This window comes from Miscanthus floridulus, chromosome 8, assembly GCF_019320115.1.
Source record: "Miscanthus floridulus cultivar M001 chromosome 8, ASM1932011v1, whole genome shotgun sequence".
Lineage (NCBI taxonomy): Eukaryota > Viridiplantae > Streptophyta > Magnoliopsida > Poales > Poaceae > Miscanthus > Miscanthus floridulus.
Window position 1 is genome coordinate 151,734,044 of NC_089587.1, and position 9,969 is coordinate 151,744,012.

General features: G+C 50.1%; 1 protein-coding gene across 1 annotated transcript; it reads left to right on the plus strand.

Moving 5' to 3' along the window:
- The first annotated feature begins 6,764 nt into the window (after window positions 1-6,764).
- On the plus strand, window positions 6,765-9,109 carry LOC136473715 (BOI-related E3 ubiquitin-protein ligase 1-like). The gene is made up of 4 exons (XM_066471360.1): window positions 6,765-6,806; window positions 6,962-7,053; window positions 7,176-7,546; window positions 7,641-9,109. The coding sequence occupies exons 2-4, from the start codon at window positions 6,984-6,986 to the stop codon at window positions 8,181-8,183; spliced, it is 984 nt and encodes a 327-aa protein (XP_066327457.1). The 5' UTR covers window positions 6,765-6,806; window positions 6,962-6,983; the 3' UTR covers window positions 8,184-9,109.
- The last annotated feature ends 860 nt before the right edge of the window (window positions 9,110-9,969 follow it).

Genomic DNA, 9,969 nt, shown 5'->3' on the forward strand with positions numbered 1-9,969 from the left:
TTAGAGAGAATGCGTGGCGCAAGTACAGAGAGTATACGGACGGTCTCGACGTCCTGACACAGCACCAGGTTACGCTCTCTATACTATCATAGCAGTATCTTCTTCGATGTACACTATATCACAACCTAACACAATTATGAAATTTTAGGTGTTTTGGTGTCCTTGGGATTCTTCGAAGCTCCAGGGCTATCTGAGTCATGTCACTAGGGACGAGTCACACGAGTATCGCTGCGACGTCCCACTTATTTTCTTCCATGTGGTCGAGATTCACTTGCCCATCCGGGTCTGCAGACAATTTAGAAGAATGACAGGCTGCCCACCACCGCTTTACTCCACCAATCAAGCATTGCACGGGTGCGTTATTGATTAATAATAATGCTATAATTCAGATGTGTGTTTGGTACAACTAACATCGTTTTATTGCAGGTTTGACCGCAGGAAGAGGTACAAGACTAAGGATTGGTGCGTGACACACAGCTCGTATATCCATTTGTGGCAGACCAGGGTACCACATGTGGTCCTTGCGGGTCCTCCACACGACCAGCACACCTTCGACGAGTACCTACGGTGGCTTCTTAGAAGTTGAGCTGCATGGACACTCCTTATGAGGAACCGCCACTTCCCGCGCGGTCGGGTGGCGCGTCTTCAGCCTCTTTGAGGACACTAGCCGGCTCTTCTCAACCGATGATGTAGGGTGCTACTTCCGCGGTGCGTACACCACCACATCATAGCGCTGGGAAGGACCCTACAACCGAGGATGAGGAGGAGGACGATGACGACGAACTCCTGGGCTTCCGCGGACAGCACGACCAGTGGGACGAATGGCTGCAGCACGAGATCGACATGTCTCCGCTAGGTGGTGCCCCGCTTGGTACCAAAGGAGCCTCACAGGTACTATCAAAGATAGTTTATTTAAATTCGTAGGCTCCATAAACTAACGATCATAAAGAATTATAAGTAATTGTGCGTATCATATACCTGCAGGGTACGAGCCGTACGCACTGTCGACACGATCATACCGACGTTGGCTACACTCCCAATATGTTGCCAACAAATTCGAAGAGACAGAGGCGTCCGAGGGATCCTTACACTCCTGGGTCTTAGTTTGTTAGGTCAAACGAATATTGGCATCCGAAACCTGCGGAGTTATTTGGTTATGTTATCTCAAACTTATATCAAAACAATGAATATGTTATGTGGCAGCTTGTCAACTTGCTTCTTATTCGTTTCTTTGAGTCGCAGCATCACTGTCGGCGAGATTAAGTACCCTGCGTTCGGGAACCGACAGTCCCAGCGTATCTGGACGCCGGTGGCAATTTTTTGTAATTGATTAGTTAAAATGGTGCATAACCGTATTATAAAAGACGAAAAAATAATCATTGGCTTATCAAATTCTCTATTCGGACGTGAAAAAAACTCAACAAAATACGGGCGCGACGCGTTTCGATTCTACTATCCAGGTAGCCCGGGCCGGCGGCAGGCACAGTGACCAGGTGGTGTGGCTGCTCTGCGGTATATTTGGTCCAGCCACGCCACGCAACAGGGCGCGGCACTGCCGCGCCAGGGTCGGTGGCGCGGCAAGACCTGTCACGTCATCGGTCCCCCAGGCTGGCCCATGCCACGTCAGTCCTCTGCCGCGCCATCATGCATGGCGCGGCACAGGTATTTGGCCGCGCCAGGGCAATAGGCGCGGCCAAAAGTGTTAGTTTTTTAAAAAAAAACCGACAATGTTAGATTTAAAATTATATATAAAAAAGGGTTAAAATTTTAAAAATCCGTACTGCCAGCACTCTTGATAAATGTTGCCTTTTTTATAGGTAAAGGTTGTTCTAGTTCATCGGGTACCATCACTGTCTCATACTTTTCAGCCCGTCGTTCTTGAGTATGCACGCCAAACACAGAAATCAGCCAGTAGTTAGTTCCTAGACGATAGGTGGACGGATCAAACTGAATGTTTCACAGCAGAAGAAACTCAAGCACGAGCGAACTGATCGAATCGACGAAGGCGCCATGCATGACAATTGACATGACAGCAACGACCACTAGCACCAGTCCACCACCACGAGAACAAGAGGAAGAATCGGTACGAATCGCAGGCGATTACGTTACGTCCAACAACGTAAGGCGATCGAGAGGGCGCGCGGGACCCAAGCGTCTTGAAGAGGGAGGAGATCAGAGGATCACATGCCCGCCACGCCCATCCACTGGGGAAATATACTTGTGATGCCATCAAGGGACCGGGTCCGGAAGAAGAGCGCAGGCACGCACGGCACGGCATTGGCATCCGCCACCAGTAGAGTTCTCGTTCTCGATCCAATTCATTCCCGGCAGACCGGGCGGGCCGGCATCACGCACCACCTCCGATCCGAACCGATCCCACCATTTCCTCCACCTCGCTCGCGCGTTTCCTTTGCCCGCACTTAATGTGTGTTGGGGTTGGAGACGGACGGACGGAGCTGCCGTGCCCTGCATCATGCATGCGGACCTGTCCCTCCACCTCCAGTCCCGCGCGCACCCCTTCTGAGTCCATTATCACCACCCACCCCCACCCCCCGCGCCCGGCCGGCGTGTCGTCTCGCGTTTTAAGTTTTTAACCAACCAACCATGCCTACGTGCGTGCGTGCGTGCCGGATTTGACCGGCCGTTCACGAGTGCTGGAGCCGGCCTGGCCTAATAATCAACAAACCCATCAGGAATGAATTGACGAAGAAACATGCACATGCCGGCTCCGTCTCCGCATGCATGTGTGTACGCAACGGCTAACTGGCTACCAGCTGAGAAATACGCGCATCGCAACGCTAGCTGCAGCCTTGTCCTGTCTGGATACATAGTGCGTTGCTTGGTTTGGTGTGATTGACAATCCAAACACACATTGGATTTGACCAGCTGGGCAGACAGCATGCGTTTCCGGTCGATCGAGAGTACCTCAGCTCGCGTGGCCACGGGTGCATGCATATGTGTTATTAGGTCACGGATTAGCTAGCATCGTCACAAGGAGGACTATTTTTAGTCTAGATGGTCTCCTCTCTAATTTGCCAAACGGTCGCAGTCTCCACTCTCCAGCGCAGAGATGGTAAAGCAGCTGAGGCTAACCCAATGCCACCACCCAACGAGATACTCCCTCCAGATTGGTAAAAGAAGTCCTTTTGATAGTGATACGGTCTTTAAAGCATAACTTTGACTTCTTATTTCTATAAAAATATTTATTGAAAAGTGATATATGTATATTTTTAAGAAAGTATTTTTCAAGACAAAACTATTCATATGGTTTTTATATTTTCAAACTCAACGCCTTATGATTTATATTCCCAATGTTTGACTCAAACATTGTCCAAAACGACTTCCTTTACCAATCGGGAGAGAGTATATATTTGCCTAGCTTTTTGTCACCACTCATCGATGATTACTTTACATTCCCACCTCACCTCCAGATGGCCGTAGAAGTAAAACCTAGAATCAATCACAATCACGTGGAAATGCATCGTGAGGAGACGACGAGACGGAAAGATGAAAGAAAAGCATGCCAAATAAATGAGAGAGGGCAAAATAATTGACATGGCCGGATCGGAGGTTGTTTGCAAGGAAGGTAGATGCAGCGCTGCATCAGCTGACAGCCACCTTGGGAACAAAGATGGCCAGCATTTGATTCTTTCTAGCTAGCCAGCCGGCTCTCTTTTGCATCTTTCGATCTCAAGAAATATTCTGGGCCGGGCGCAAGGATAGATATTTCTTTCTTTCTTTTTCCTCCTGCTGCCTAGCTTTATATATCCCCACACTTCTTGCTTCGATCGCCATGCTCCTAGTAGCTAGCTAAAAGGAGAGAGAGGTAGAGGGTTGTTCTAGTTGTCCTCTAATGATGTTTACCAAATCCCAATCAACTCACAACTAGAACGTACTGGTCAATAAACTCTACCTGCATCTAGCTTTGGGTCTTACGCACGCCAATGCTTGCTGGTACTTGCAGGCTATGCATGTATGTGCTGTATGTTGCTGCAGGCTAGGAACAACCCACTGGAAAGCAACAATAATTTTCTATCAAATGTAGTAGTAGTGGTGGTGGTAGTGTGAGGAGCTAAGCATGTACGCGTCCTTGTTTGTTGCATTCTTACTATTAATCTCCAATTCAAACACGACGTGCTACTGACAACTCTCTCTCTCTGTCCAATTCATCATTTTGAACCTAAAAAAAACTCATCATTTTTAATTCAAGGGATTCCAAAAACACAAACCAAAAAGAATTTTGGCAACCACTCGGTAGTAGGTCGGATGGCTTATGCCCTGTTCGCTTGACTGATAAATCATAATTGAAACTACTGTTGACTGATTTGTTGTGAGGAAAAAATATTGTTCGTTGACTGAAAAAGTACGGCTTATAAGCCAAGCGAACAGGACGTTAATCTCCTTCGGATTCCTCAGCCTTCAAAAAACATTGTATTTTTCATTAATGGTCATATTCGCTTATCTTATAATCCGTACTTTTCAGCTTATTTTTTCAGACAGAACAGTGTTTTTCTCTCACAACAAATCAACTAGAACAGTATTTCGGCTTGTTTTTCAGCGAATCGAACGGGGCCAACGAAAGTGTTGAAAACGAAAGGGAGTTCAAACAAGTGCCTGCGATAAAACCAAACAGCTAGCTCTAGAACAAGACACCGCTTTTATTTCTTTTTCACCAGAAAAACAAATCCGTCCCTTCTTATCAACAACAACATGCGCATGAAAATGAAGCAAGACTTAAAAATTGCCGCTCCGCGTTTACACACGTAGCTTATCTGCCAAATAGAAGCAACGACGCGACATGTTGCTTGGTTTACCACCACCGTTTGATTGGAACACTTGACAGCTCGATCGTGGGAAGGCGCCAGAGAAAATTGAGTGTTTGGAAGATTCTAGCATAGAGTGCGAATTTGAATTTGTCACCTGACTTTGATGTTTCTTTCAATGTCAAAGGGATAAATGTGCAATCCCTTTTTGCATTTTTTCAGAAAAAGGGTTTGATTATTACGCACACCATTGCGTATATAATCTTTGTTTTTTTGCTCCTCATTCCGTATATTCTTGAAGATGCATGAATGAAATGTTTGATATTCCAATGTCATGTACTCCCTCGGAGGCTGAAACTTTGTTTCATTATCTAAAAAAATGTACTCCCTCAGTACATACTAAGAGTGTTTAGTTTGAGGCATGATTTAGTCTATCATCTACCCATTTTTCATTTTTTGTTTGGTTTGTGGAATAAAATGTGTCGATGCATCATCAATTCATTCCTTACGGACTAATAATTAGTAATGCAATTCTCGCTTTTCGGGGAGTCAAATAGTTCAAATTTTGACTAAATTTATATAAAAAGGTACTAACATTTTTTATACAAAATAAGTATCATTGTTAGATTATTTATAGAATATATTTTATAATAAATTTATTTAGAGACATAAATACTAATACTATTTATTATAAACTTGGTCAAACTTGAACTAATTTGACTCACACAATTATCATAGTTGCAATTTTTTATGGACGGATAGAGTACTGGTACGAGGAATGAAGTAATTCCACCGAATTTAAGGAGTGAACTTGTGATGCACCATCTCATCTAGGATGAAGTGATTGTTCAAACCAAACACCTTGTAACAGATAAAGATAATTGACATTTTGGATTCAGTTCGGTTGACTATTTCAATTTTTTTGTTACAAGTTACTTTTTTTGTTTTGAGTATTGGAAGTTTGAGAATAATACAAATGGATTTATCTAGAAAAAAGGTATTCTCGTATATATTAGCATAACTTGGTCAAAATAATATTTTAGAGATACGTCGTCGGTCTCCCTTATTTGCGACTGAGACTGAGTAACTGTACTTATTTGTCTCCGTTCGCTTCGTTAAAAAAATAAACCAAAATAATATTCCAACTGATTTATCGTGAGAGAAAAATATTATTTTCAGATGAAAAAATAAGCTAAAAAGTATGTGAGAAAAAAATACTGTTCCGGCTGGAAATTTACGATCGTTTACGATAAGCCACAGCCAAAAGAACAGGCTGAAGATGTCACTAAATGGCAATGGCTTAAATTAGATGACGCAAACATTTATGGCCGATATCTTTAGCTGGTCATCACAAATACAGTACCGTACGTTTGCTTGACAGGGGGCGTTCTACCGCGCTCCTTTATTACAGCTAATTTTTAACTAACGGCTAAGCTAGCTAGTTGTGTCAAGGAAGGAAAGGGAGGCGCTTTGCTTCTCCTCTCCTTGCATTCCTCCAACGCCCCCCTGACTTTTCCAAACGCCTCCGCCATCATTATTGCGTAGCGAAACCCGGCCGATCGATGGAGCCAAGCGAGCGCGAGCGCGGTCGAGGAGCCCAAAACCGAAACCACCCCGCATTTACGCCACCAAATCGCGCTGTAAATCCCCACCCTCCGCGATCCATCCGTCGCCTAATTTTAACCATCCGTCCGTGTCTCCGTCGCCACGAGCAGTTTTAGGCGGCCAAGCCCTTCTTCCCCGTTCGGTTCTCGCGCTGGTTCCTTCGGACGCGCGATCCATCTCCATCCCCCCGTCCCGTCCCACTCCACGCGAGCAAGCAAGGGAGGGAGCGGAGGTTTTTAAAAGCGAGCGTGCGGAGTGGGTGCGCAACTGCGGGGAATTGGACTCGGCTATTAACCACGAGTGGAAGTTTTCTTCTCCGTGACCTCCCGCCCGCTGCCGGCGCCAACCCACCACCCATCCGTTTCTCGTTCTCCTGCCCCTGCCCCTGCCTCTGGCAGTACAGGCGCAGTACCCGTCCAATCTCCTCTTCCACGACAGGTGCGCCTCCTCCTACTCCGCCACCACACGGCCCGTCCTCCTTCCTTCCGCCCCTAGGGAGGAGCGGTATCTGCTCCTCTTGAGAGGTGGTCTTTGATTGGCGGGGAGTAGTGGTCTCACGGCTTCCTGTGCTCCGTGCTGTTTTATCATCGCAGAGGTGAGCCGGACAGGAAGGGGATGGACATGCCCAGGCCGCCGCAGCTCGCCGGAGTCTCGCCGGCGGCAGTCTACTTCTCCATCGCTGGAGGTGTGTGCCGCCCGCCCGCCGTGCCTGATGTTATCTTAATAAATAGGAGGAGGACGTCGTTGCTCGCCCTGCCGCGGCCTACGGTTCTTGGATTGTGACGGTTTCGGTTCCATTTCTTGCAGCGAGTGGGAATAATAATCGGAGGAAGCGACCCAGGGAGGCCATGGCCATGGCGCCGCCGCCCGTGGCGGCGGCTGCTAAGGAGGAGTACGTCAATCTGTTCACACTCCAGCCGCAGCAGTCGACGTCGTCGTTCGCCAACGTGGCGCTCTTCCACAACCAGAGCAGGGTCTCGTCGTCGCCGTCCCCGGCCGCGACGGCGCTCGTCTCCACCGGCCTCCGCCTGGCATTCGACGAGCAGCAGGAGAGCAAGCAGATGAATGCGTTGCGCTACTCGTCGTCGTCGCCGTCGCTGTTCGGCTTTGTCTCCGACGAGCTCGCCGCGCAGGTGAAGCAGCACGACGAGGAGATCGACCGGTTCGTCCGCGAGCAGGTATCTATCTTCGCCGACCCGGCAATCCGCCTGTCCTCATCGTCAAGTTCGTTTCTTGGTCCCAATCCTGATGTCCCAATCCGTTCCTGGTCAGGGCGAGCAGCTCAGGCGGGCGATGGCCGATCGGCTGCGGCGCCACAACCGGGCGATTCTGGTCAAGGCGGACCAATCCGCGGCGCGCAGGCTCCGCGAGAAGGCGGCGGAAACGGAGCGCGAGGCGCGGCGCGGCGCCGAGCTGGAGGACCGGCTCGCGCGCCTCCGCGGCGAGGCGGCGGCGTGGCAGGCCAAGGCGCTCTCGGAGCAGGCTGCCGCGGTCACCCTGCACGCGCAGCTCCAGCAGGCCGCGGCCGCGGCTGGGGCGTCGGCCGAGGAGCTCGCCGCCGCCGGCGACGCCGGCCCGGCGGAGTCGTCGTCGTCGGCGTACGTGGACCCTTGCCGCCGCACCACGGGGCCGTCCTCGTCGGACCGAGCGTGCCTCGGCTGCCGCCTCAGGCCGGCCTCCGTCGTGCTCCTCCCCTGCAGGCACCTCTCCCTCTGCGGCGAGTGCTTCGCCGCCGGCGACGCTGACGACGCCGCCATGGCGTGCCCCGTGTGCCTGTGCGTGCGGACGGGGAGCGTAGAAGCCATCCTCTGCTGAGCGGAGCTTTTCCCGCCTCATCATCCGGCCGGCCGGCCGGCCGCCTCGTGAGCCGGTGAGTGCATGATGTGCAGGAATCCATCCATCAATGCCTTCCCAGAAAATGAGAAGGAAAAAAACCATAGGAAAGCTAGAACTTTCTCCTTGTTCTTTTTTTTCAAGTTTTTGTTCATACTAATTTCCAGCTCCTTTACCTTGGAGTATCCATTCCTCAATCTCCTTTTATACTAGTAGGGGTTTTAGGAGAATTCAATTGATAAGTTCATTGTTAATAGCAAGCAGCAAGTGCAGCAGATGAAGATGAACAGGGTGTGCACGGCACACCTTTGATTTCTTTCTTTCTTTTCCTGGGCACACACAAATCAGAGAGCAGGTTTTCCATGACGTGATAGCGCCTAATTTGCTGGCCGTGATTTGTATCGGCGTCCTCGCAACCGGATATGGCGATGATGGCAGATTGGCAGGCGAGCGGTGCCAGGATTAACAAGTGATCGCAACCGCCGTGCCGCCCGTCTGATGCGACGCGAGGCCTGCAGCGGCCATTTTGCTCAAATGCCGCGCGAGATTTCTGTAGCGCAGCGCAGGCAGGACGGAGGTTGGTGCGCGGCCGGCCGGTGCCGGTTACGCTTTGCCGAGCGCTCCCGGCGTGGGAGGAGAGGACAGAGGAGGACGAGGAACCGACGAACGGAAGCGCGCGCTCCCGCGCGCGATGCGGGGCAGTTAATTGCGGGGCGCGCGGTGGAGCCCCGCGTGCCCCCCCTGCCCCACCCGTCGGTGGCAGCGGCAGACTTCATGTTGGGAAGCGGATCAGAGGTGGCACGGAGAAGGGGGCGCGTGATCTGCCTGTCAGTCAGCCTGCCACGAGGAACGGCCGGGGGCGAGGTGTGGGTGGGTGGAGGCATGGAGGGCTGTCAGACTGTCACTGTGGCGGCCTGGCGGGAGCGGCGCCTCCTCCCGTGGCTACGGCTACGAGCCTCTACGATCGCAAGTAGCGTCGGCGACTCTGGGTCCTGTTTAGTTTCCTTCAAAACGCTAAATTTTTTAAGATTTTTCGTCACATCAAATCTTTGGACGCATGCATGAAACATTAAATATAAATAAAAAATAAAACTAATTACAGACGAAATCCACGAGACGAATTTTTTAAGCATAATTAGACTATGATTGGACACTAATTATCAAATAACAATGAAAATGCTGTAGTGTCATTTCGCAAAAAAAAAAAAAAAAAATTGCGAACTAAACTGGGCCTCGGCGTCGCTGTTACGGCCAACGATCTGATCTGCTGCTTCACGGGATTACTGCGAGTCTGCGAATCACATCGTAGTCGCTCCAGATCTGATCCTGCTGGGATGCATGGTTTGATGCGTCGAATTCCATGCCGCCGGCGTGCACTACCGGCTGATTCGATCGGGAGAAGGAACGAGGAAATCCGTCGAGGGGCTCCGGCTCTGGGACTGTTTATACACTGTGGCACGGAGCTGGCGGAGCTCGAAATCGTGGCTTCGTCGGCTCCTTCTCTTTTCGACTTCTTTTCGATTCATTTTGTGCCTCGATTTCCAAAACGACTCTTCTTACAGTGTCTACCCGAGGTGGGGAGCCGGAGCCAGGAGCAGCGCCAAACGCGTCTAAAGCTTACGCCTGGGATGGACTCCCCGATAATGTTTACAATCAAATCACATGCGTTTGTCAACCCGGCCCGTTGCGCGGCAGGCCAACCATGGTTGCAGAAATATAGGTACCTAGCTCATTGACCGAGGAGATATGTACTGGTATATATGATCAA

Excerpts from the sequence above, each read along its gene's own strand:
- LOC136473715 (XM_066471360.1), top strand. The coding sequence starts at position 6,984 with ATGGACATGCCCAGGCCGCCGCAGCTCGCCGGAGTCTCGCCGGCGGCA. Across the intron at positions 7,054-7,175 it reads CTACTTCTCCATCGCTGGAG|CGAGTGGGAATAATAATCGG; the intron begins GTGTGTGCCGCC and ends CATTTCTTGCAG. Across the intron at positions 7,547-7,640 it reads ACCGGTTCGTCCGCGAGCAG|GGCGAGCAGCTCAGGCGGGC; the intron begins GTATCTATCTTC and ends GTTCCTGGTCAG.